This window comes from Miniopterus natalensis, chromosome 11 (assembly GCF_054644295.1).
Source record: "Miniopterus natalensis isolate mMinNat1 chromosome 11, mMinNat1.hap1, whole genome shotgun sequence".
Taxonomy (NCBI): Eukaryota; Metazoa; Chordata; class Mammalia; order Chiroptera; family Miniopteridae; genus Miniopterus; species Miniopterus natalensis.
This window is the reverse complement of record NC_142091.1, coordinates 65,185,351-65,213,117: the sequence shown is the minus strand read 5'-3', so window position 1 is coordinate 65,213,117 and position 27,767 is coordinate 65,185,351. Positions and strand designations below refer to the sequence as shown.

At 43.1% G+C, this 27,767-nt stretch overlaps 1 protein-coding gene across 4 annotated transcripts in view; it reads right to left on the bottom strand.

Annotated features, from left to right (window-relative positions):
- Nucleotides 1-417: 417 nt before the first annotated feature.
- TTC17 (tetratricopeptide repeat domain 17) overlaps nt 418-27,767 on the bottom strand; it is a 76,627-nt gene continuing 49,277 nt past the window's right edge. The window contains exons 17-25 of one of the 4 annotated variants that reach the window (XM_016197652.2): nt 24,085-24,255; nt 16,474-16,733; nt 15,862-16,015; nt 10,548-10,668; nt 8,336-8,495; nt 7,383-7,466; nt 5,115-5,234; nt 3,304-3,447; nt 418-1,527 (exon numbers count right to left, since the gene is read on the bottom strand). In XM_016197652.2, coding sequence (XP_016053138.2) covers nt 1,396-1,527; nt 3,304-3,447; nt 5,115-5,234; nt 7,383-7,466; nt 8,336-8,495; nt 10,548-10,668; nt 15,862-16,015; nt 16,474-16,733; nt 24,085-24,255 — 1,346 coding nt within the window. In that variant the 3' untranslated portion in view covers nt 418-1,395. Of the gene's footprint in view, nt 1,528-3,303; nt 3,448-3,467; nt 3,543-5,114; nt 5,235-7,382; nt 7,467-8,335; nt 8,496-10,547; nt 10,669-15,861; nt 16,016-16,473; nt 16,734-24,084; nt 24,256-27,767 lie in introns of those variants that run through there. The other 3 variants (XM_016197653.2, XM_016197654.2, XM_087821815.1) reach the window with 3 other exon arrangements.

The following is a 27,767-nucleotide window of genomic DNA, read 5'->3' as shown; positions in this document are numbered from 1 at the left end:
GGTATTTGAGATGGTACCTGATGATCGTGGGAAGTCTACAGAATCCTGCCTCGGTTCAGTCCTGTCCCAAAGGGAATGCTCAATTTTATTCTGTGTAACCCTCACCAAGGGTCTCCACCGGCTGACTTGATGACCTTTAGAATCAGCGCTCACCGAGGGGACCCGACTGTGGGGCTTACATTCCTCCTCCTCCTCTGGGAAGGTCAACTATACACCCAGCTCTGACCACCGGCTGCTCGTGCATCTTTGCTGGTCAAAGGGAACACGCTAACAAGCTCATCTGCTATAGAGCCTAGTGATGGACTGTCTCCCCTTCCCTTGCTGCTGTGGGAAGACGATGGGATGCAGTCATAGGTAGGCTGACTCACGGCTGTCCAAGTTAGCCTGGCTCTAAAGAAAAACCACGCTACAGACCTATTTTGATCATAGACAGCTTTTATTTTTGTTCTCGGTATGTGCCCTTGAAGATTCCAAAATGTTTGGAGTTTCTGATTCTCCTGGGACCAGAGGTAACAGCATTGTACGGAAACACTCGACCCTGGCTCATCGCTCCCTCCTGAGGAGCTCAGTTTGAAGGCCTCAGGGAGGGAGCTGCCACTCACACCTTATTCCAAGATGGGTAACACAGTGAACAAAGAATTAGTAAAACATAGACTCAGTCTGTAGAGGGCTTCAAATATACATATTCTATATATAAACCTGTTATATAGGATTTCAAATTATTGGTTTCCTTGTGATTTGTAATTAAAGTACAAATGATATAGATGTTGTACACCGCTGATTTCCCCTTCTCAGCCCCCCTCCCTCCCCAACATAAATAACATGACAATGGTCAGGTGATCCTAAGGGTTTCTGCTGTTGTAAATATTTTGTTTTAAAAATCATTTCCCCCTTCTTCCCCTGCAAACTACCTCTGAGAGTCTGTGACATAGCAGCACGAACGGACAAGACTGGGCAGCACGGAGACCTAGTGCAGAGAGCGCGGGGCGCTGCTCCCCGCCAAGCAGCACAGGCGGGCGCCTGCATTTCCACCACACCAGGGGCCACGCAGGAAGCAGGGGATGCGCGGTGTCCTCCCCAGAGGAGGCGGCTGGCTGGGCCACTGAGACAGGCCCCGAGGGCCTCCAGGCTTTGGAGACAGAGCACAGCTCCAGAAATGTCTTGCTCAGTATTTACACACCTTCTTTAAGCTGCATTTCCCTTTAAGAAATCTGTGTTTCTGAGGCTGGCTGGGAGCAGGGGGAGCTTAAAGACAAACAAACGGATTCCCAGTACGTAGAAGTCCTATTATAAGTCTTATTCAGTTACTTTCACACGTCATTAAAAGCAGACAGACAATGATTGGTTTCTTCTTTTCTCAGAAGCACGAGGGGAGAGAGGGAAAGGAGGGGTGCGCTAAGGAGACCGGCGTCCCTTCTTCAGCATTAGGTGACACTGGATGGTCTGGATTCGGTTCTTGGCTGGGACAAACTCGGGCTGCAGCTTCAGAGTCGATTCGTACCACACCAGCGCCTTTTCAAACTCTTCCTGCAAGGGACAAAGGGACAGATGTGAAGGGTGTTGCCACCAGACCTAATATACATTGCCGCCCCCCCCCCCCCCCCCCCCCCCCGCTGCCCAAGAAGAAAGCACCTCTGTGCTAGTGACAGTCTGCAGTATTTTCTCAATGGATCTAAACTGCTGAGAAAAACTCTGAGGTCTGGGAGGAAACAGCTCCCTCCACCCCCAACTGCAAGGGCACAGAGAAAACCACAGTGGAGCCAGGAACCGAGGGAAAGGGGGATCACTCTTCAAAGGTCTGACCCAGCAGCAGGAGGAACCGTGGTAGCGACAGTAAGAACTAGCATCACTGAGCACCCGTGTGCCCGGCACCATGCTGGGTGCTTTATGAAGTTCTTCCACTCAATCCCCACGGAAACCTCCAGAACCATGCCTGACCAATGCTCATTACACATCTGCCTGGATATTCTACTGCAGCTGGAGAGATGGAAGTAAAGTCAGGTACCTCAATTAGACGTGTAAATCGTGAAACAGTTTCTTACTCTGCCTACCATTTACTACGGACACGGTCTGGAAACGATCACTGCCACACTGAGGGCGTTTATCTTTGCTAGACTAATACTCTCACACAGGAGTCCGGCTAACTGGTTAAAGACTCCTTCTAGCCCAATGGGAGAGAGAATTCCTCACTCAGGGTAGAACATTCCACACTTGCTGGGCACGAAAACAAATTCTTCAGTTTTAAGAAGCAGAGGGAAACTAGCACATGAGCAATACCTACCCAGCCCAGTTACACTTCTGCCTCTGAAGTCAAGGATGACCCATGAAACAGCCTAAAGCTGCTCACCCTGCGAACCTTCATTGGGCGCACCCTGGGGAAAGCCCCATGTTGGGACACCAAGTGTTACATGGGAGTGGGTGACACAATTCTCATGTTAAATTCGGCTAGGACAGCTGGGGAATCCCCAGAATTTTAAGTTCTAAAATCAGTCCTTGTTTCTGACCAGAAAGAGGGTTCTGGATGGCGGGTTTGCCATTTTCTCTGTCAAAGGTGTCCCATGAAACTGATGGCATTTCATTATTCACTGAACATCTGGTGAGCACCTACTGTGTGCCAAACACTGTGAAGTCCTAGGAATAGGGAGATGAAGAGCAGTGTTTTCCCTAAGGACCTCCTAGTCTGAGGGGAGGCAAATACTCAAACAAAAATTATAAAACATGGTGAAAATACAGCAGAGAAATATGCACAGGGCACCATGAGGGTAGACACCTGGCCCACCTGGAAGGGAACGTGAGTGTGTACACGTCCACGTGGAGTGTTAGGTGAGCTTTTCTGGAAAAGGTGGTGTCTCCAGAAGATGGTAGGTAAATCTGACTCTGCTGTTAGTGTTAGCTGAGAATATTTAGATGAATATCATTTACAGTTTTTAAAAGCTCACAACCCCTTATCAATAAAATATACCGCCCGGCCGGGCGTGGCTCAGCGGTTGAGCATCGACCTAGGATCCAGGCGATTGGGGTTTGATTCCTGGTCAGAGCACATGCCTGGGTTGTGGGCTCGATCAATGACTCTCTCAGCATTGATGTTTCTATCTCTGTATCTCCCTCTCCCTTCCTCTCTCTGAAATCAATAAAGATATATTAAATAAAATAAAATAAACCTTTGGTGGAGCTAGCAATTTTAGACACAAAACTTACGGGAAACTGGGGGACACTGACATAGTCAAATACATTTGAAATCAAAGCTGAGCCACTGAGAGGCAGTGGCAGAGCTGGTGTGCTCTGCCCTTGTGCCAGCCTCACCATTGCCACGTAGACGTTGCCCAGGGTGAAGTGGTTCACAGCAAAGTGTGGCGCAATCTCTACCGCCATGGTGGCCACTATGACGGCGTCGTTCCAGAGCTTGGCGTTGTGCAAGATGTTTGCCAGGCTAATCAGGGGTACATCCTGGTGGGGGAAGGAGGATGGCGAGAAGGGAAGAATATTGGTGTTTGAGCTTCTGTTCTTGGTTTTTGTGATCATAAATAATGCAGTTGGCTTTCCTGGTAAATGACATAGGGTAACTTGATGTGCTAGTCTGCTGTTTGCTACTGGTCTGTGACAGGTAAGGAGCTTGCACCACAATATAAACCAATGCATTCCTTCTCTCACTGAGAAAGTCTTGTCTCAAAAAACAGGTTGGTTAGAGCGTTGTCCTGATACGCCAAGGTTTCCGGGTTTGAGCCAGGTCAGGGCACATACAAGATGCAACCAATGAAAAAGGGTGGAACAACAAATTGATATTTCTCTCTCTCCCTAAAATCAATCAATAAAAAAATGTTAAAAAACAACAACAAAAAAACAAAACCCAAGCAAAATGATAATGTTAGCTGAGGAAGTGACCCCGCTGAGTGGAGTTGGTTTACATTCTGGTGCAAGCTCCTTGCCTCATTTCAGATTGGTAATAATTAGTTAATGGACGGACACCTGCCCACAGACCACACCTTGAATCATGCTGTCGTGGAGCAAAAGTATTTTCTGTAAAGACCACCGAGCCACATGAAGCAGGGGCTGGCAACCTTTGGCCCACAGGCCATATCCAGCCTGGAACACAACCACCCACATTCCTTTATGTATTTCTGTGGCTGTTTTATTTATTGTGGCAGAACTGACTAGTTGCAACAGAGGCTGTTTGGCCTGCCACGCCTACATTTCTTACTATCTGGCCCTTTGCAGAAAAAGTTCTCTGACCCCCGATCTAGAGGATCTAGAGTCCAGGCCCTTCCCTATCGCCTGGCAGTAAAGGGCACAGAATGCTGGGTTGAAGAAGTAGCAGCATTATTATCCCAAATATTTATTCCCTTTAAATGTGTTACCTGAGCAACTATATATCACATTGTGCTGGGTTCTATAGGAGACACACAAGAAATGGGGAGAAAAAAGAGCCATCTTTACCCTAACTGGACACCCAGAGTGCATAACAGTCCATGAGGGCACAGGTTTAATCACGTTCCCAGGTCACAGAGCTAGTAAGAGGCAGGGCTACATTTAGAACTCAGCATGCCCGGGGGAGAGCCGTGCCCTCCGCTTCCCCTGTGCTGCCCCGTGGACAGACGCACCAGCCCTGTCTTTAGTAAGTAGGAGATCTGGAGATTAATGCAGACCTCACCATGAGTGGGTACAAATGTGCTGTTAAAAAGTACATTCTCAGTCATCATAACAGTAATAGGCCTTTCTGAAAAGACTGATGTTACACAGGGTTAGCTGGGGTGTGTGTGTGTAAAAGGTGAGGTCGGACAAAGAACAGGAACTGGCTGATGGATATGAAGAAGTGGCGATTTGCTTCTGTCTCTGTGTCTGGAAGAAGCTTACATCAGGAGTGTAAGCAAAACAAGCACAGCAGGCCCCGGGCGCAGGGGGTGAGTTAATCCCCCTGATCCCACTTGCTGAGATGGAGCCGGTATCACAGTGGGCATCACCACAGGCATGTGGCAGTGGTGTATCGGCAGCCACAGGCTCTGCCCTACCCCAACCTTCTGCCATTTTACTGGCTGAGCAAGTTGACACCTCAGAACAAACCACTGGCAATGGGAAGGACCCAGGGACAGCAGCTCACACGTGTGAGTCCCACGCACCTTCATTTGGTGGGGAGCATAGTGCAGGGCCTGGCGGAGGCAGTCGATCGCCTTCTTCCCTTGGCCTCGCACTCTCCAGTAGAGGGCCGCCATGCTGGAAAGGACCCAGGACGTCTGGTTCTACGGAGGAACGTAACTAAAGCTGATGTCTCTTAAATAACGTACAATTTACTACCAAGATTAAGAACAGGGACACGAGTTAGCAAGCACTTCACTGAGTATCTACTAGGTGCTGGCACCCTGCTGTGTACCTCATGTCCACCCTCTCGTTAACCCCAGTAACAATCTTATGAGCCGATTCTACTGTTTCAGCCTTTTTGTAGATGAGAAGGTTATGATTCAGAGAGGTTGAGCATCCTTCCCAAATATACTCAACCACTAAACAGCAGAATTGCATTTCATGTCCATGCTCTTTTTCATTTAACTTTTTGAACAGGTAACTCTTTCACATTTCAAAACCTGGGAATTATACAAAGTGATAGAGAGTGGTGCTGCTCCAGTCCCTGCACAGGCTCTGGGAGGCCTGGGTGCTTCTGCTTTCACCCTCCCAGAGCCCCAAGCCACTGTATAAACAGGTGTGGCTATGTGGCTGGAGAGACCCCATGAGGGAGAACATTCCCAACTGTGCCCCAGCTATGCCAGCCCCTCTGGCTGAGGTCCCAGACATGTGCGTACAGCCCGCTTTGGTGGCCAGCCCAGAGGAGTCTCCACATGTCTGCAGGTGCACGAATGACGCCAAGTGAGACCAGAAGAAATGCCCAGCTGAGCTCAACTCAGACTGCAGAATCTGGAGCCGGTAATAGTTCTGTTTTAAGCCAGTACATTGTGGGGTGGTTTTTTAGGCAGAAACAGATAACTGAAATAGTATTTGGTATCAAAAATGGAGTGTTGCCATAACAAAGTTAAAACATGTGGCATCAGCTTTGGGAACGGGTTGGAGACATTTGCTGGAAGAGCAGCTGTGAGACTATTCCAGCAGGCTGGCGAGCACTGAGGAGCTTGCTGCTGGAGGCTGGAAAGAGGCACTGCTGTCTATTGGCGAAACACAGTGAGGCTGCATCTTTCAATAAAGAAAATGTTATACCCTGTCCTAACACAGTTGTGGGCCTAGTGAGGACTTCCAGGAAGAGTGCTGGAAGTGACAAATGGATTTTTAAAACTCATGTATAATATGGTAGTAGAGAGAAGAGCTAAATGAGGAACTGTGTGGTTTTCAAGCAGAATTTAGAGAAAATGCTTTCGAGGTGTCATTTGCAGGGTTAGAAAATGAAACTTTATCAATGGCCAGGAATAGTCCCTACTCTGGAAGTGCAGGAGATGGTAACATATGTCCAGATGGATTTCAGACTAATATGCAACAGTGACTGTCATGTGCTTTCCGCTTCCTTTCTTAAACTGATGTGACTGTCCTATCCCTACCACACTGGCTCGTCAGACTGCAAGTTGAGTTCATTCTCTTAATCACTATATTCTTCAATGTTATATAGTGATAAAATGGAGAGAGATGGAAGCCTAAAATAATTAATTTTAATGTAAAAAATCCTCCTCTCTACATTAGCATTTTTCAAACTTTTTCATCTCATGGTACACATAAACTAATTACTGAAATTCTGGGGCACACCAAAATATATATTATAGTTTTTGCTGATCTGACAAAAAATAGGTATAATTTTGATTCATTTACATTGGATGGCTATTGTTGTGTTGACTGTTGTCATTTTTTTTTTTTTTTTTGACAATCTAAGGGAAATAGTCAGCTGTTGCATGTTTTAAAAATTCTCGCAGCACAGCGGTTGAAAATCGCTGCTCTACATAAATATGACACAGAGGCGGCAGATGAGTTCTATTTTCTGTAGGCTGTACGAAAATGCAGTTTTGCAAATATTCTGTTTCACAATTTCAAGAGAAAAAGATATTTAAAGCTGTATTTCCTACCATCCACAATCTGAAATACCAAGTATTCCCCTCTACTAGAACCCTGGCTTATTTCATGTACCGAGACACCATGGTTCCCAGGACCGCCACCCCTACACACCCATGCTGGAGTAAAGACGCCGGATTAGGGAGTTTCATCACAGAAGGCAAGCAAAGTAGCAAAAGGTGCTGACCAAGTGATGAGAAAAGTAATGGAAAAGTGACTGAAACACTGGGTGGAGATATTACATTACCCTTTTAGTGACCAAGTGCTAAGTAACTAAGAGTCTGGAAAATAATCTGCAAAAGTTAGAAGGTGGGCAACATTCCCAGCTCTCCTGCTGGGTGACTTACCTTTTCCAACACTTTGGCAATTCGGGTACCGATTTGTTCAAGGGACTGTTGCGGGTACTGGTCTTTGCCGAGATTCTGTAACACCTGCACAGGAGGAAGGTGGGGGTTAGAGGAGTGAAAGTGAGGCAGGGCCTAGACAACTCTGCTGAGGCTGACCCGCACAAGTTCTTTCTCCTTTCTCCAGGGCACAATCTGCAGTCCTGTGGTGAGGCATTTTATGGAAGACCCAGGTAAGGCCATTATATCATCCCTCAGTCTCCCCTGGTTAACAAAAATTATAGACATGTAGAAAATGCAGTCATTATAACAATGTCAGAAAATAAAGAAAAGAGACACTGTCTGTAATCCTGTCACCCAGACACAACCACTGTTAGTATCTTTCCATCTACCTTTCGGATTTTTCTATGTATACATACATTATTCCTCTCACAGGATCTGGGCTCACAGTGCACACCGTCACCATTTTCACATAATAAATTTCTTCGTGCCACTAAATGGATTCCTATACATCTTTCTTACGACTCCACTGTCTACTATCTTACATCTATACCAATATTTATGTCACAAATCCTCAATTGTTGGATATTGTGCCATATTTTCCCGATTCTTCTTGGTATACTGTGGGTCTGCCCTCCATTCTTTCCTGTTTTAGAATGCCACCAGGAGAATTAACTGTCGCAAATATTTCTTGTAAGAGCCTCTGTCTGAGAGCAAGAAGAATGCTACCCACCTTGAGGAGTGAATCAGAATTAAAATTGCCTGGGCATAAAAAGAAAGCACAAGCTCAGTCCCAGGGCCTGAAAGAAATCAGGCTTAGCCTAAAGCCACTGAAATGACAGCCAACTGAAAAAAGGCAAAAAAACCTGGCCTGGCAACTGTGTTTTCCCCTCTCAGTTACACCAAAACTGGGGGACTAAAAACTACAGACAAGCTGAGTAAAACTGAGCACTCACCTCTGTTAGCTGGCTCTCGCCTGTGTAGTGCAGGCTGGCTCGGTTGGAAACCCCATGCAAGTGGTCCAGGGTGTGCATGCTGGTGGGAAGATTGCCGTTGCAAAGAGGCTCCATTGCTGGCTGCTGAATTGGAGTGGCAAAGTCTATGTGTTCCGTGATGCTGAAAATGGAGATGACCACATTAGCCATGGAAAACTTGAGTGGTGGGAGAAAGTGTTAATAATCAGCTGATCCTAACTTCATTATGTCATTAGGATTGTCTGGAACCACAGAATCTCAGGCTGGAGGACACCTCAGAAATTATTCAGTCTGATCTCTCATTACACAGGTGCAAGGACTCCAGTGCTTGGCGATAACTTTCCGTTGAATGTGTGAATCAAGATCATAACCCAGATCAAAGGAGCAGTGTTGGGATCTGAGTCCTGCCACCAAGAGATTTTCCCTACCACCCAAGTGGCCTCCTTTCTGTGCTCCATGTGGTCTGATTTGCTCCCTCCTGCTGCTCCCTTTTTCTCATGGGGAGGTTTTAAACCAGGTGGGTTTGGATTGCTTTTTCCAGGGTATAGATTAGTGATCGATACCCATGAGTTGTTCCTATTTTATTTTCCCTTTATGCACAGAAACACACATGCCCCCCACAGAAGTTTAGATAGTATATTTTATACAAAAACAGCTGTCCATGGTATCTACATATAAATGTAAGTACTTCCCTTCATGGGCCAAAAGTGGTAATTTTCCTGCGATATATAGGCTAACTGTTATTTACTGTCACATATACTAATATGGCAAACTGGCATTGCCAAGCTCTATCTCTAGTTATTTAGTACCAGGGCTATCATAATGAACAAAACACACCTAGTCCCTGCTGTTATGGTGCTCACAGTTTTGTGAGTGACTTAACTATGACAAGTGTGATGAATTATAAAAGATAAAAACAAGGTACAATGTCAGTGCTACACTGCAGGAGGGTATCTATTTCCTCTGTGCTGATGGAGGAGGGAGAGGGCTAGGGAAGAATTACCTGAGGAAGGAAGATTTAAGTGAGACCAGAGGATGAGTATGCATTACCAGGTAGGAAGGAGGTGGGGAGAACACAGGCGAAGGGGACACCACGTGTGAGGGCCCTGACGGGAGGTAGGACAGAGTTGGAGATGGAAAGACACGCAGGAGCAGGTGTACAGTGCGGGCCACTGTAAATAGCAGTGAGAAGTAGAGCATTTAAAAAATCATTTGACTTATAACTGAGGAAGAATTCTGAGCACTAGGGGGAGAATGGACTGAATGGAGCCAAGAGTCAGTAAAGCAAGAGGACCAGCTAGGAGGCTACTGAATGAATGTAAGCAGAGATGATGGTGATCTGACTGAAGGAGGTGGCAATGGAGATGGAGAAAAGCAGATGGTTTTTGAAAAATACTCAGAGGGTGAAAATGACAAGAAGTGGTAGCAGACTGGATTTGAGGGGTAAAGGAGAGGGTTGTTAAGGATGGCTCCCCAATTTCTGGTTTAAGCACTGCTGGAGCTTTACTAGGAATAAAAATTAGAAAATACAACAATGATTTTTTTGGAAGATGCGTAGTCTAGAACATTATGAGTTTAGTTTTCCTGAACCTGGGGCATCTGACAGCTATCTAGGCAAAGAGGCAGGCAGATAATTGGATGGAGGGGTTGAGGGACTTGAAGAAAGCTCTGGTTTGGAGAGTTGAATTTGGGAATCATCAATATACTGGTGGTGCTGGAAGTTCTGGGAGTAGGTTAGTCTGACTAGGGTGATTATAAAGGCTTGGTGGTAAATCTTGGGGACTCCAACACTCAAAGGGTAGAATAGGGGCCAGCAAAAGAGAATAAGTGTCTGAGGAGGAAAAGCAGTTCTCAGAGCAGTAACCATGGGTTTTGGAAGGAGTCTGTAAATCCTGATTTGCCCTGACTCCCTTTTCAAGTGCGTGATGTCAGTGAGAGACCATAGGTTTTATGCTTCTAAAACAGGGATCCAGTCTTCAATTCAAATGAAGTAAATCTGGGTAAGTTACATAAGTGTGGGCAAAGGCACTGGGAATGGGGCACATTCACTGTTCAGTGCAAATGGCCACTCCCATCTGTGGGCTGTGGTCAGCAATGGTCATCCTCTGAACCACCAACTCTAAAAGGGACAGAGGCCCAGTGCGGTCACTGGCACACGAATGCCACGGAGGAGGGAGAGGTTTAAGATACTCACTCGATGTTTTTTGAAGAAACTGCAAGCCAGGTACTCACGATGGCAGTCAGCTCTACCCAGCGGAGCTTGACACACTCGTCTGGGCTAGGCCATCCCAGACTCTGGTAGTCACGCTTTTTTCCTGGAAAAAAGCATGTAATCAATGACACAATTGCAAAGGAACACAATCCAGTGTATTATGCCCTGGTGATTACTTCACCCAAACTGGTGGATCTAAAGGTGCTAATCATTCTTTTAGTCTTTAGAATTTCTACTCTATAGAGAACTAAAATCTTGTCATTCACAGGCATGGGAATAAAGCTCTAAGCAAAGCCTTGTTCTGCAAGACAGAGAATGAAGTACAAATACATGAGTCCTCCACTGGATTCAAGACCAATCAACATGAGACAGGGGTTAAGATATTCCTCAGTGTTAACATTCTTACCAAACTTAACTTTCAACCCTCTGCATTTTGGTTTTAAAGACAACTCGAACTCTGTCAGGAGAAACACGTCTTTGAAGCAGATTTCTCAACTTGGTCCTAATTCTGCCTGAAGGTCCCAAGGAAGAGATGGCATTTGAGTTTGAAGGTTAAGAATGAGTGATATTTTAGCACCTCTGAGGTGGCAGAGGGAACAGCGTATGCAAGCCAAGGAGGTAAAATAAGAGCATGGCTGATTCAAAAAATGATGCTGAAGGGTAGAGAGAGGCTGGGTTATAAAGGGTCCTGTACAGCACACTAGAAGTTTGGACTTCATCCAACAGGCAATGTGGAGGCTTTGGGCCCACATCTCTCCATCTTGTTCACAGAATACTATAAGAGGTTCTGTTAAATGCTTTGCTGAAATCTAGTTCCACTCTGTCTATGGCACTTACCTGGTCTTCCAGTCTAGGAGCCCTCACCGGAAAAAGAATGACGTTAGTTATGCATTATTAGTTCTTAGAAAATCTACAATGATCGTTTATGATTTCTACTCGCCACCCCCTATGGGCTCACAAACTACCTGTTTAATAATTTGCTTAGAACTTGGTCAGGATTCATCACGAAGCTTATCACTTGGAGTGGACAGAATCCATATTTACTTGAAAACTGGGATACTGAACCTCTCCAGTCTTCTCTCATCTTTTCCATGCTTTAGAACATTTCACTTTGGTGACAGTAAGTAGTTCCATGATTTCACTTGTCAGTATATTCAATGTGCAACCTGGGCCTACATACTTGAATCCAATTGAAACTGCTTAAGTGCTCTCCTATCATCTCAACCATACTGAGCTTTAATTTTCACTTTTACAAGAAATTTTTAGTTTTTTGTTTGTAAAAGTAATATAGGCTTATTATAAAGTATTTACAAAACAGAAATGCATTAGGAGAAAATACAAAATCACCTCTAGCCCTATAGGCACCCAGAGATGATCACTTCCAACACTGTGGTGTATTCTCTTCTACGTTTGTTTCTATGTACTTGTTCACTTTAGCATATTTCATCAAATTTAAGGTGTCACAGACTTTAAGGTGCACATTATTTTACATGATTTAAGAAAGAAAAACACTGCCAATTATTTAAGACACCATCAATTGTAAGATATATCTCAACTGCAGAAATATTGAAATGTAAAAGAGTATAGTCAAAATACAGGATGCTTCCTATTTTACAAAAATTGAAGTATTCTCTCTATACAGGTATACTTCAGAGATACTGCAGGCTTGGTTCCAGACCACCACAATAATGAAAATATTGCAACAGAGTGAGTCACACAATGTTTTTGGTTTCCCAATGTATATAAAAGTTGTTTACACTATACTGTAGTCTGTTAAGGGTGCAATGGCATTATCTAAAAAAATGTACATACTTTAATTAAGAATGCACTATTGCTAAAAAATGCTAACCTCACCTCAGCCTTCAGCAAGTAATAATCTTTTTGCTGGTGGAAGGTCTTGCCTTGATGTTGATGGCTGCTGACTGATCAGGTGCTAAAGGTTGGGATGGCGTGGCAAATTTTAAAAGTAAGAATAATGAAGTTTTGCCACATCGACTGCTTCTTCCTTTCACAAAAGATTTCTCTGTAGCATATGATGCTGTTTAACTGCATTTTAACCACAGTAGAACTTCTTTCAAAATTGGAGTCAATCCTCTCAGCCTCTGATGCTGCTTTATCAACTAGGTTTATGTAATATTCTAAATCCTTTGTTGTCATTTCAACAATCTCCACAGCATCTTCAGCAGGGTAGATTTCATCTCAAGAAACCACTTGCTTTCTTATCCATAAGAAGCAACTCCTCACCCGTTCAAGCTTTATCATTAGATTGCAGCAACTCAGCCCCATCTTCAGGATTTACTTCTCTTTCTAGTTCTTTTGCTGTTTCCACCACATCTGCAGTTACTTCCTCCACTTAGGTCTTGAGCCCTCAAAGTCATCATGAGGGATGGAATCGGTTTCTTCCAGACCTGTCAGTGTTGCTATTGTGACCTCTTCCTGTGACTCTCGAATGTTCTCAGTGGCGTCTAGAATGATGAACTTTGCAGAAGGTTTTCAATTTACTTTGAGCAGATCCATCAGAGGAACCACCGTCTATGACAGCTACAGCCTTATGGAATGTGTTTCTTAAATAATAAACCTCAAAAGTCAAAATTACTCCTTGATCCATGGACTGTAGAATAGATGTTGTCTTAACAGGCATGGAAATGCTGTTGTGTATCTCCAATGAAACCTGGTTGTCCATCTCCAACAGAGCTCTTGGGTGACCAGGTGCTCTGTTAATGAGCGGTGCTATTTTGAAAGAAATCTTTTTTTCTAAGCAGTAGGTCTCACTAGTGGGCTTAAAATATTCAATAAACCACGTTGTAAACAGATGTGCTGTCACCCAGGCTTTGTTGTTCCAATTACAGAGTGCAGGCAGAGTAGACTGAGCATGATTCTTAAGGGTGCTAGGATTTTCAGATGGTAAATGGGCATTGGCTCCAACTTAACGTCACCAGCTACATTAGCCCCTCACAAGTGAGTCAGCCTGTCTTTTGAAGCTCTGAAGCCAGGCATTGATTTTTCCTTTTTACCTATAAAAATCCTATGTGGCAACTTCTTCCAATGTAAGAAAATCTGTTGTTTAGTGTAGCCACCTTCATTAACTATTTTACCTAGATCTGCTGGATAACTTGATGTAGCTTCTCCACTATCACTCGCTACTTCGCCTTGCACTTTTGTTATAGAGGTGGCTTTACTGCAAAGCGCAATAAAGTGACGCACAATAAAAGGAGGTACGCCTCTATGTCGTTTATAATAAACTGCTTTTGTTCACTTACTAAATTACATACACCGTGCCTGCACAGTACGCATGCTATAATTTATTTAGGCAATTACCAACCTTTAGGTTGTTTCCACATTTTTATTACAGGCAACCCTGTGAGCAATAACTTTAATACTCCTGTCTTGGGCACTTGGAAAATGATTAACTTGGGGTAAATTATTGGAAGTAGAATTGTTGGTATATTTTTAAATTTTCTGAACATCTAGTCAAACTATCCCAGAACTCATAATTCATTTTTACTGATTCTCATTGTTTGTTACACATTTAAAGACAATTTGATAAGCAAAAATGGTACGGCACTATTTACGTTTGCACATTTTTGACTACTTGTGAGGCTGAGCATTTCTCACATGTTTAGTGGCCACTGTGTGTGTGTGTGTGTGTATTTGGTGAACTGCCTATGTACTTGCATGTATTTTATTGAAATGCTGCCTTTCTCTTATTGGTTTGTAGGTGCTCTTTAAATGACGTTGATATCCTTTGCTTATCATATATTCTGTAAATATTCTGCGGAAGTATTATACAAATATTCTGCAAAAAATACTTTGTTTCAGTCCTTTGTCTTTCTATTTTATGTTGTTTTCTGGTGCTAGAATTATTTTTTTCTTTCTTTCGGCTTTAGAAAAAGTTCCTTTTCACCTTAAATGTATATAAATAACCATCTAAATTTTCTTCATGATTTTATTACATTGACTGTTTAACCCATTGCAGTGTTCACTTCCATAACAACATTTCACAGTTTGAACGATTTGTCTTTGCTCCAGAAGACAGACCTGACAAAGGAAGTGTCCCTTTCTTTTGTAACCTGCTAACACATGCTATGTTCCTTAAACAGTAATGCTACTTCATGCTTTTAACTCCAGTCATGACAAAAATGTCCTTTTTGGTGTCCTTACTATTTTTCACAAGTCACAGTTCATTCTGGGAGTTAGCCATTTTACTGTGTGCCCTCTGCTTTGAGCTTTGGTAAGTGCTTGCACCAAATTAAATAAGACATTTTTAGAAAGTTACCTTGAATTTTCAAAGTCCAAGACAGTGAAAATAGCCCCCCCCCTTTTTTTTTTAAATCCTCACCTGAGGATATGTCTTTATTGATTTTTTTTAGAGAGAGAGGAAGGGAAAGAGAGGGACGGGGAGAGAGGGAGAGAGGGAGGGAGAGGGAGAGAGAGAGAGAGAGAGAGAGAGAGACACTGATGTGAAAGAGAAACATCGATCAGTTGCCTCCCATACATGCCCTGACCAGGGACTGAATCTGCAATCTAGGTATGTGCCCTGACCCCCAGAATTGAACCTGAAACCTTTTTGGTGCACGGGATGATGCTCCAACTAACTGGGCCTGGCCAGGACAAAACATCCTTTAAAAAAGATATTTTTTATAAAGAAATTTTATCAGCACTTCACTGCTGGAAAAGAAAGTCAACTGGACTTACGGGATAGCTGTGAGCCTGGAGTCCAGAGATGGATTTTGGAGCAACTATGTACATGTCAGATTTTGATGTATTTGCATTTTTCCTGGTGAGTAGTGTTAAAGCATTTATCCAGTACTTAAAGAGATATCTGACACACAAAAATGTTACTAGTTAATATGTATTGAGCCCTCTGTGCCCAGTTCATATAAAGCACTTTACATGTATGAACTCAATATAATCCTCACAACCACCCTATAAGATAGACACAGTTATTATTCCCCTTTTACAGGTAAAGAAAACGAGGCATAGGGAACTGAATGGCAGAATTGGTATTTGAGCCCACGGAATCAGTCTCAAACCCACATTTTTATATATTAACCTAGACTTTTAAGTTAAGAATCAATAGGACATTTAAGCTCAAGATAAAAAGAATATAGGCCAAATAGCCAATGGTAAAAACGTGAAGTAACTGTCAAAACAAACTTTTTATATCAATGATTGGCTTCTTGCTCACTTAGCCCAGTTACCTTCTCATCTACTTAAGTCACAAACATATCCTTTGTGAGAGCTGAAACAGTGAAATCTGAAAGAAGAAACTGGCATATTAAACATTCAAATGTACCTTGTGGTCCAGGTGATGCCACCTTTGGGCCAGTGATCTCCAGGTTTGCTTGGGAGCGCTGTACATTTTCTGCTTGATTGGATTCTATCTTTTTCCCAGGAGCTTTTTTATGATCTCCTTTGGGTTTCTTTACACGTTTGACCTGGAATGTGATCTGAGAAATGGAAACATGTTAGGGACAAGTGAGACTAGTGATCAAATCTGTCAATGGCTGTGGGTATTGGTGGCTTTAAGAAAAACCAGTCCTGTGCTGAGGTTAAGTTTTCTTGCTGTTTAATTCTTAAAGGTCTAAATAAAGAATGTTTAGTGAAATAAAAATAGTAACCTAGCCTTGAAGGAAACTGAAAATTAAGATGTCTGAACTGGGTCGTCCCCAATCTACAGGCTTCGAGCGTGGCCTCGCACCCACCCCACTTCCTCTGCCTCCTGGAAGGGCTAGCAATACATAAGTAGCATGAAATGCTTCCTGCAGTACATTTCCAACGTGAAGGCTGGCTGGAGCCTGGGGTAAAGTAGTGCTACACCCCCAACGGAAACATCACACGTGGAAACAAGGAACCCCTCCCCCAAAGACCGGGCTAGTTTGGTAAGAACCAGGTTGGCAGCGCTCACCCATTCCGTCGCTTCGTCGTCTTCACTTCTGCAGTCTCCGTAGCAAGAGCTTTTGGCCATTCCGTCCTGGGGACCTTTCTTCAGCACCCGTATCCCCTGCAAGTCCAGACGCCGCCCTTTCATCTCCAGGGCTCCCCCAAAGCCGTCCAGAGGCCACGCCTGTTGAAATTCATCCACCAAAGCCAAGATCTCTTCCGACATTTTGGTTTCGTCTGAATTCTCTATCTCATCAGAACCATTGCTTTCTTCAGCCACTGTACCTGAAATTCAAGAGCCAGCCTGTTATTAAAAATTACACAGTATTCGTTCAAGTGTCTGAGTGACGCCAACCTTGCTTTCTGAGAAAAGTTTTGGCTCTGGTTAGAGGCACTTCTCTACCCTGCTTTCATAACAATACTATTTGGCATCCTCAAAATTCCTAATAAAATATCATCTTTGTCATGGAGCTTTGTCAAGAGCCAGTGGAGACTAACGGCAGCGGCTGGGTGGCAGGCGCAGCCCACGTTCCCCACGAGCCTGAGGATGGCTGTTTTATGTATGGATTTTGCGCAAAAAAGACCAACTCGCTCTAGATATAAGACACACATGGCAAAGATCAAGTTTGTTATGTTATTTAATATAGGCTTCTCCAGGTTTTATTCAATAGCATAGGAAAGGCCATAGCTGCATGTCTAGACCACTCAGTCTAATTGCCTTAAGTGAACAATGGTTTGTTTAATAGGAAATTATCTAATTCCACACGAAGACTCCTATTTTCACTAATGGCTGATATAAGAAATAGCAATATGCTAGTAATAAAATAGCAATTTTTTCCTAAAATGGTTATCAAGGTATTATTTGTTATGTTGCTCAGGTTTCTTATGTAAAGATTCCCATGGATGTTTCTCATCACAATGGCCTAGTAAAGATTCTTTCTCCTGAGAAGTTGACACGTTTCCATTATTACACATTGAAGGTGACACACCCTATGAGTTCCCCTCTATGCTCAGAGAACTAGGAAGCTCAGGGAAAAATTACTCTGAGTCTCTTAATAGAATGCCTTCCTTTAAAAAAAATTCTTTACTACTTAAGTTATTTTGAATTAATGGCTGAATCTGATATTGTGTGTTCTATTAAAGTTATCTCCAATCCTTTTTGGAAGTAGGGAGGGCATAAAAACAGATAACAAAGTGAAATGCCTGCTTTCGTAATATGTACCCACTGCACAACCTGAGAGCTTGGAGCTGATTGCTCACAAAATGCTAGTCTACATTACCCCAGTGATCTTCAATTGGTAATTCCAGCTTGTTCGGTGATTTAGACCATGGTATTAAAAAAGCCAGGGTCAGGAATCTCATATCCACGCAGACCTATGTAGCCATTGTGAGTAACCCACGTTAGAAATGCATAATATTCTTCTCTGAGGAGGCTTGGGTGAGAGAGATGGCTGACTACCATTGCTAAAAATCACTTAACGCTTTGAGCCCTACTCACAGAAGATGCAGTGTCACCCTTACCTCTGGTGGCATGTCTGTCTCCCATTCCCCATTCTACTCCAGAGAACGGGAAAGTCTGTTGTCAGTGCCACCAGAAATCTCTGTCATTCTTTCTTGAAAAAGCTACAGGGCTCTTCTAGTTGTAACAAGTGACTACAAAATGTACTACTGTCCTTGCAAGGAAGTTTCTTTTAGGTTTTTCTGAACCAATCTGCTGATTTCTATAGATGATGATGATGATGATGAAGAAGAATGGAGTTCTGAAACAAGCGTAAAGTAAAATAGGGGTTTGCAAAATAGAATATTCAAATAAAAATGGTTGGTTACTTGCCTAAGTTTGTGGCCAGTAGTATAAAGGTAGAGTTGACAAAGAGTTTTAATTTTCAGAGTCTATCTTGTTTGTTACTGTGTCCGGAATGTCCAAGCACAGAATGAATGAACGGGAACTCAGAAATAGTTTGGTTTGTGAGGTTCTCGGGACTCTGCTGCTCCTGCCTTTTCTCTGTCCTGCTGACTTTTTAAACTCTAAGGTTTACCTTCCCATGTGGTAAAGCACGGCCAACCCAGCTGAGTGGTAAGCAACAGGAAGGCAGGCATGACTTCAGCATAATGAGCAGCACACTATGTCATTTACAAAGTTCTCCGCGGGAACCCAGGAAAGCAGCTGGACAGGGTTGCTACAGGGATCCCAAACAGCAACTTGGAGAACTTCGTCTTGTTGACTCTAAGTATTCCTCATGCTATTTTAGCTTCTTCTCCTTCCTTCTCCTATGGATACTACGGGGCTGCTTGCACCTGGTCCTGAGACAGAAAAGGATTTTTCAACCAATTTGGCCATAGCCAAGAACATGGGTTTAAAGAAATGTGGCTTTTGGCCAAAAGGAGCCTGCAGGTAACTAATTCTCCAGTGTATAGTTAGAGCTTCCTATGGATGCTATGTTTGGAGAATTTAGAAAGCATTTCTGTTGTTTACTTGCAAAGAGTCCCCAAAGGTTAATGCCTCCTTGTGCCCATGCCATGAGGTAATATATATCATTTAAAAGTTCTTAGAGAAAGGGGCTTTCATTGATGAAAATCAATACTCAACTAAAGCGAGACTATGGCTTCTGCTGCTGGCAGCCAGTAGGTCTTTTCAAAGGCTGCTGGGGTGGGTGATAGCAATTCCTAGAGAACACCACTACAGAAAGGAGAGGAAGAGGGAGACAATACATGTGCAGAGTTAGAAGAAAGATAAACCAGAGTTCATTTATTTAAAGCTTACTCTGTGCCCATCTACACGTATAAGCTATGTAAACGGGAACAAAAGGGATAGGAACCTGAGGGATCTGACCCTGAGGAATTAATGAATTAATAATCAAGTTGAAGACACAAAACTGTACACATTAAACAAGAAAATGTGCACATTTAAATATTTTTTGCAAGGGAAAAAGTACAACGGTAGTCACAAAGTGCTTCCTAGAGGAAGGCAGACGTTGTGAGGCAGGATTTAGACAGAACAGAGGGCTGGGGAAGGCACTCCCCAGAGTGACGGCACTAATGAAGCATGCACACACATACTCGCATTACCCACACACACAGGCACAAGGAAGGTATATGCGAAGGCACTACTAACTTCCAATTAACTGGGGCAAAAAACGTATGCAGGTGTTATCAGCAAATAAGAGGCTTAGGAAGGTGGGAGACACTGAGAATATCTGGGAGTCAGGAAGAAGGCTCATTGGGAAGGGAGCCTCTTGTTGGCTCAGCAGAACGAGATGAGAGCCACAGTATTTATGAAGGTTAGAGGAGTATATCAGTAGGTGTATTTGGGAGTGGGGAGGGGGTAAGGGGAGCAGGACAGAGGATAGAGGCCAATTAGAAAGGTTATTTCAATAACCTATAGAAGAGTTATATGAAGGGAGGCTGACTTAGGGTGAGGGCAAAGGGACTTTTTAAAAAGGGAGGGGAAGAAGTACGTAACGAAATTTCAATGGAGAAAAATTAATAGAACTTGGTACTTAAATGGATTTAAGGGCAAATAACAGGGTAAATTCAAAGATGATTTCAAGATTTTAAAGCCTAATGTGAAACAGTGGGCTTTTACTAGGTGAATGCAGTTTGGGCATCTGAGTATGACAACAGAATGCTGTTTACAAAGACACTGGAACTAGGAAAGGCAATGCGATAGAGCACTGAGATTTGTGAGCCCCGCAGAAGACCTAAGAAGGGCTCCTGGTAGCTAACTGGGCTCCAATTTTATAACAGAGCCTAGCGGCCATTCCTACACATGGGCTTCCCGTGCAAAGTGCACTTCAGGGAGAACCCTGCCTGCCTGCCTGCCTGCACTGTCTCTGGCCTGGAGCAGCCCTTATAAAGGAGCTCCCGGAATCCAGGTTCAACCAACAGGACTCCGGCTTTCCATCCAATTGGAGCTGCGCAGCTGACTACTCAGAGCAGCTCTATTGCGACCAGTCAGGACACTGCCTCTTGGACCAACCAAATTGCAAGGATTAGGAGTCCTCAAATCCTTTGCATGAGGATAGACCAATCAGAGACCAGGGGTGGGGACTTCTGTCCATATAAGCCAGCTACCCTCTGGCTCCAAGAGCTCACTTTCCCTTCCCACCAAGACTGAAGATTGTGTTTCCCTGGCTAGAGCTGAAACACAGATGTCTCACTGTAGACAAGTGCCTGGCTGACGGGGGGGCCTGGACCCAGGGCCACCTCACAGCTGTGCTGTTTTCACAGCTGTGCAGTATCACCACTGAGCTCTTTGCACTGAAGTTTCCTTCTTCATTGCACCCCAAATTGGGGATTCCTGTTGGTGTTGAATCAGCGCCAATGACCACCAGTTGACAGATCTTAGATGCTTATGCATGAATTCACTTAAACATTTGTTGCTGTGTCTAACCATGTGCTGAATGAAGGCTTGGAATATAACAACCCATAGAGCTTAGAGTCTAGGCTAGAATGGACGGAGGAATGTTTCTCCGGACATGGTTCAATAGCAGCCGGGAATATGGAATTCAGGTTTGGTGAGGGGTCTGGATTGTAGAAGAATTGCAGAAGGTTTTAAACTGTGCCTGAAGCAAGAAGAATAAGTATTAGGCTTGCTGCCTGCGGGACAGATGGTATGACATAAACAGAAAAAAGGCCGAGACCCATAGCTCTGCTGTTTTACCTTCATTAACACGGACTGTTCTTACACTGGAGAAGGGAGGGTAAAAACTGTGACATGAAGAGACTATGAGCGCCTGCAGAGAGGCTTCTGAGAGTTTAGTTTTTCACTTGGATGAATCCTCTCTCAGGGTGCTGGGAAAGCCATGGTAGGTAACCTGTCAAGAATCACACGAACTAGGGGAAGTGCAGAGAGAAGGAGAGAAGTGTGTGTTGTCCTGATTCAAAAAGAAAATGAAAACCTGGGGGAATAAAGAAAACAGAAAGAAGAAGGGAGAGAAAAGGAGTCCAGTACTACCTTGCCGTGTGTGAGGCACACCTGTAGTCGTGGCTCGGCCTGGGAACCTCAGTGTAAGAGCTTTTCAAAGCAGAGGACATTCACAGAAAAGTGACTTGGCGAAAGTACTCAAAACAAAGACACACATATAAAGTTATAACGCACACGCACACACACACACACATCCAGATACACTTCTGTTGCCGTAAGGTTGCCCAACAGTCCATTTCTGAAAAAGACTCACCTTTATTCTGAGATTGTCTTTGTACTTTTTTTCCATTAAAATGTTATTATTTATATAATGGTAATGACAGATTCTACTTTTCTTTAAAAATGACCTTACCAATTAAAAAATAAAGTTCTAATCCATCAAACTCCCACTTCTGAGAACTGCAAGCAAAAGGAATTGAAGGCCTGAGAATAATTTTAATTATGCCACCTACTGAATATTTTAGGCAAGGTGCCTAAGATCACAGGGTCTCAATTTTCTCACCTATCAGATGAGCGTAGTAATAAAATACACAAAGTTAATACATAATTCTTAATACTTTGTAAATTATAAGTACCAAAAAAAGGTAGTGATTATCATAATAGTTTATGGTTACTAGAGAGGATACTAACTTTTCTCCCCCATATGTCTAAATTCTGGGAGTAACTTTCTCTGAAATGGCCCTAGCTACTGAGATGTCCATGGGGACTGCAGTTGTACCAGTTAGCATGTTCATACCAGTGGGCTTCCTAAGATGCAGTTATCAGAGACAGAAAAACTCCATTTTTAAACACAAAAGCCAAGCACAGACATTAAAGAACTTTTGTATTATATTTTTGGAGGAAATTTTAAAAAGTCCTACTAGTAAAACTAGCAAAAGTGATCATCATACTATAGACTAAATTAGCTGTCTGGAAAGGAACCCACCTTGAGAGAAAGTCTGTATGATGCTGAAGGGACCAGGAAAACATCTAGTTTCAGGGCAAATGTACTGTATCCTCAGGAGAGGGGTGGAACTAAAGAACTTAAGCACCAGGTTATAATGCCAGGTTTTATTACTTTAATAATATTTGCTGTACACAGGAATATAAATTATATAAGACATGGTATATAAGCTCAGAGTCCGATGGGAGACAAGACATACAAGCGACTAATATTGTATGACATGTGCCTTGACAGAAAGTGGAACACTGCAGATGGAACAACTAAATGCTTGGAGCCCTTTGTGAAAGCTTCACAGAGGAAGTGACATTTGAGCTGGATCTTGGAGCTGCACAGGAGATGTCCACATAAAGTAAAGAGTACACAGGGGCCATTCCGAAGCTGTGCAAAGACATGGAGGCTCAAAACAGCACGTGGGGAATTGTGAAAGGTTTGCGCTTTCTGCCATGCACAGTACTAGTAGGTAGTTCAGTTAAAGATGAAATCGAGGGGCAAACCTACAAGTATCCCACTCTAAGACATTTGGACTCTCCCTATCAATAATAGAGAACTATTGAAAAATTTAAATGTAGTAACTTACCTGATCAGGTCTGATTTTAGAAACAACTCTGGATACACAAGAAATTGGTGATGGGTTACTTCTGCTTTTTAAATTTTGTACCATTACATATATTCTCTCTCTTACTCATCCCTTCCCTCTCCCCCTCCCCTGCTCCTTACAGTACACTGCAGTAAGAGGCTTGGTAACAGGGAACCTACTTAAGAGCCACTGCAACAGCCCAGCAGAAATGAAGAAAGCCTGAATCTAGGCAGGGGGGACAGCAGAGATAAAGGTGAGATTCAACCAGCCTTATGAACTGAGGGATCTAGTGGTGACTGGGTGAGCTGCGATGCCACTGACAGAAAGCAGGAATACAGAAATTAGAAACAGGGTGAAACAGGGTGAAAATGAGGACAAGTTCAAGTCTGGCTACGTTAAGTTTGAAGTGCACGTGGCACAGGCGGATAAAGAGAGCACTACAGAGGGGTAAATGAGACCTGGGGTTACAGAGAATATCTTAGCTGAAAATACAGTTATGGAGTCACTGGTATATGCAAAGGTATGTGAAACGCCAAGAGATAACACGGAGAGGGATAAGAAAAGACCAAGATTAGGATCCTGGGTAACTCAACAAATAAGGGGCAAAGTAAAGAAATGAAAGAAATTGAAAAAGATGTCTGAAGACAGGAAGAGAGCCAAGAGCAAGTGATATCCCAGAAGCCAAGAGAAGAAGGTGGGAATTTTAACAAGTGCATAGTTCCAAATGCAGTAAATTTTGGTTAAGTAGGATGAGTATTAGAAACAAGTCATACATTTTGGCAATTATGGAACTGACTCAAAATGTGGTTATAAAATGGGATTTTAGGAGGGGGGCCTGGTAGGTAGGCCCATTATTACAAATCTTTAAATTTTATTGGGTTGGCATCAATACAACTTATCTTGCCCCCCCGACTTACTCAATAGACTAATGACATTAATAGTAGTATATAAACAAATCAAATTTGTTCTAGTAAAAGACAGTGAGGCAGAGAAAAGAGAAAGAAGCGTGAAGAGCATTTTCACATTACAGCTCGTCTTCTAGCTATTTGAGCGTCACCGTCAAGAAATTGCAATGTAATAAATGAGTGACTGCTAAAAGAAGGAAACAACCTCTTGAGTAGAGAAAAGCCTAAATGTAAAGCCTGAAAGTTGACTTTACCCCATAAGCACAGCTCAGGTTGAATCAACTTACTTTCAAGTCTAAGGACATCTGAGTCCCTCCCTGAATTCTCAACAGAGAGCACAGGGTTCTCCTCTGCCCCTGTCTCAGAGGACTCTTCTTCAGCAGCATCCAATGTCCGTGAGTTGTCAAAATATTTCTGTTTGTCATGGCTGTTGTCCAGGGTTTTCTCATGACAATGACCTCAATGACAAGAGACACAGACACAGCACATTAGAAACATCTCTCTTCCGTAATCCCATGGCTCAAGGTCCCCAAGCATCAAGAAGAGCAAAAAGGCGAGTTTTTCTCCAGCTGCTGAACATACAAAATCAGTGAGCTAGAGAGCCCAAAGCCAGAGCATTACTGTGCCTCAAGATTTAGCACTGAAGTTCAAGGTTCATCCGCAAGGCTATTGTAAGAACCAAGTATTTGCGGGAGACACACTGTAACAACAAAGATCACGTCCCAAGATCTCATTCCATTCATGATGAATGACTGTGAAACTTCTTTGAAAGTCAAAAACATCATAAAGTTTGCCTTCTGCCTAAATAAATCTGGAGGTAGATGAATTATAGCAGAGAAATGTAGCATTTTTTGCATAACTTAAAATGAAAGATATATCAAAAGACAAAGGATTATAAATAAAAAACCAAGGAATTAAAGGGGGATGGTGGTAGTAGGGAATCCACGTCTAAGAATGCAACATCACAAAGGTGACTTTTTCTTTTGGAAACAAACTCTGATCATGGACATAAAGATTTATTGAAGCATAAAATGTCAGATCTTGAATGTAATCATAGCACTTTCTGGTATGTGTAGTGCGCCTGACCTCTTACACGTTGCCAGTGATTTGACGAGCTTGGACTCTATTAGGGAGTGCATGTTAACGTGGATAAAGAGCCACTACCCAGTCCACCAGATGGTCATTCTCTGGGTAGGGGTAGCTGTGTCTGACGAGGCAGCGACTGGGCTCGCTGAACAGGTCTCCTCCTTGCTTAGGTTCCATGCATAGACTGGCTGAAGATACATGTTCAGTAGAAGCCTACAACTTTCCTATCACTTTTTGAGTAACAGTGAATAAGTAATTTCCCTCCTTTACCAGTACATTTAAAAATGCTCTCCAAGTTTACTTTTAGAGAATGTTGTCTCAAAAAGATGTCTGTTCCCAATCAAGCTCTCTGTGGCAGTGGGAGCACAAGTCTCTTTCTGGATTTGACGACTCCCTTACAGAATCCACGATTTAGGAAAGCACTTCTCACACCATTTCCCCTGTTGGGCCAGCACACGATGGACTCAAAACCCTGCCCAACCAGCGAGTTTAGGGTAAGGGGACTAGACGTGTGGGGTCACTTTCCACCTTCCGATTCTACATTGTCACGCAGGAAGTGGTGGTTCTGGGGTTTGAGTCAGTCCCATCATGTGTCTGAGGCTGCCACATTCAACAAGGCTATCTCAAAACTGCATTGTTTCAAGAGAGCTTTACACTCAAGAAACTTGAGGGGGGGGCAGTAAATACAAGATAGCAAACAATATCGAGGTAGCATACTATGCTAAATACGGCCTTCAGAGATTAGCTTTGAGAAGGTAGAGCTTGAATTTTGAAGAATAGGTAGGACTTAAAAAGGGGAAACTACAAGAACAGAAGCCTATTATTTGTTGAATGTTGTCTTTTTTTCTTCCACATACTCCTCAAAAACACCTTGTGAAATATTTTCATTTTACAGATAAGGAACAGATTCTCAGTGAAATTAAGTAACTGAACATAAGTGGCAGACCTAGGATTTGATCAGTTCTGTCTCACACAGCCTCTTGGGTCCCCACGAGTCAACGCTACTGCGGAAGCAGAGAAAGGAGAGAAGGCGTTGTGGGCAGGGAGCAACGATGTGCTGGGCAACGCAGAAGGAACAGGAATTCCCATTTGGGTTTGGGGGACGAGAGGGAAGGCATGGGGGGTGTGGGGGGTGAATGTCTGTGTGCCCATGGAGGGCTCATAGGAAAGAAGCCACGAGCAATAGTAGCTGCTTTCTTTCTCCAGGTTCTCCTGTGAGGAAGTTGCTGATTTGCCTCCACTTCTGTCTGCACCATCTAGTACGTGCAGGTAGGTAAGCACGGGGAAACTAAACATGAGTATTAAAACAAAACAGTGATGACTCTACACAGCCAATTGCATAAAGACTACTATGCAGAACATTATACTTCTCAGAGACGATTTTTTTTTAAAGGATGTCTAGAGCAGCACATTTAAAAAATTTTTATTTATTGATTTTAGAGAGAGAAAGGGAGAGAGAAAGGGAGAAACACTGAATAGTTGTTCCACTTATTTACACATTCACTGGTTGATGCTTGTGTGTGCCCTGACTGGGGATCAAACCCGCAACCTTGGTGTATCAGGATGGTGCTCTAACCGAGTTACCTGGTTAGGATAAGAGACAATTCTTAATTGGGATATAAATAAGCATGACTATTAAAAGCAGAGAGAAAATAATGATGACAATGAGGCTGATAATTTTAAAACATATGTTATTTCGAGTATTCTCTGCCTTCAGCTTTGGTGGATTTGCTTCTAAAGCTTTTTCACCTTGACACAAGTTGAGTCAAACTTAATGTTACAAAAGCAAAGGACAAACCTTTAACATTGGAACCCAGTGAAATTCTAGCTGTTTCCTGCAGTTGACTCCCTCCTCCAACCTTTGTGCCTTATTTTTTCTCCTGCCCTCTTCCCATCATAAGAACTTAATTGGTCTCATCTTTTTAAATGTCTGCAATATTTTAAAATGCTTTATAAGCAATTTATAAGATATGATGTGCTCAAGATCCCAAAATGACAATTAATCCTCCTGCACAACCTCAAAACCCAGACACCCTCCTGAAGCAAACCTTGTGCGTTTAAGGATGTCTTGTCCTCCGACTCAGGAGATTGGGGCCAAAACCTCTGAGAGGGCAGAGGAGGGGACCAGTGAGAACTTGGGGAGCAAAGGGAGTACGAAGTTCATGTTTGGATATTTCTTGGAAGTAGACAGAATCAAAATGATCAAGTAAGAGCTTGTACTTTTAAGATGAGAACTGTTAATATTGATTTCCTTACGGTGACAGTTAAAAAAGCCCACTTCAGCATTCTGATATGATTAACATCATTATCTTGGCTAATAATAGAAGCCAAATTGCCTAATTTTCAGTTGCTCCTTCCAGTTGTCAGAGGAAGAACTGAAGCACTTCAGTAAGAGCGAAAGTTTCCACTCCTTGGACCACAGTATAGGTCTCCTCCAGCTCAAGGGAGGACCAATGAAAGTTGCTTACATGGAAAAATATCACTTGTCTTCCCGCAGAGGTGGGGATGATGTTTTCATTAAAGAAACACAAGGAAACGTTGGAGGGGGGAAAATGGAGACACCTACCTATAAAGTAGCGTCATCTTCCATGCACATGACTATTATTTTCTGCTGATACAAAAATGAGGAGACTGTATGGCTTAGACTAACCTTGAGAGGTGCACTTTTTTTTAAGGATTTAAATGAAATGCTTCAGATAACAAGGTCCCAAGTGAAAAAGGGAACACTTTTCTATGCTTAATGCACTATACTTGCTTGCACAGCATTTAGCATCTAATTCAAATCCTGGCAATTTGGTTTATCTCAGAAGAGACTATGAGGCAATACCAACTAAGCATAAAACTCCAAGGAGGGTATTTCTGATTCTGGAACTGCTGAGATCTC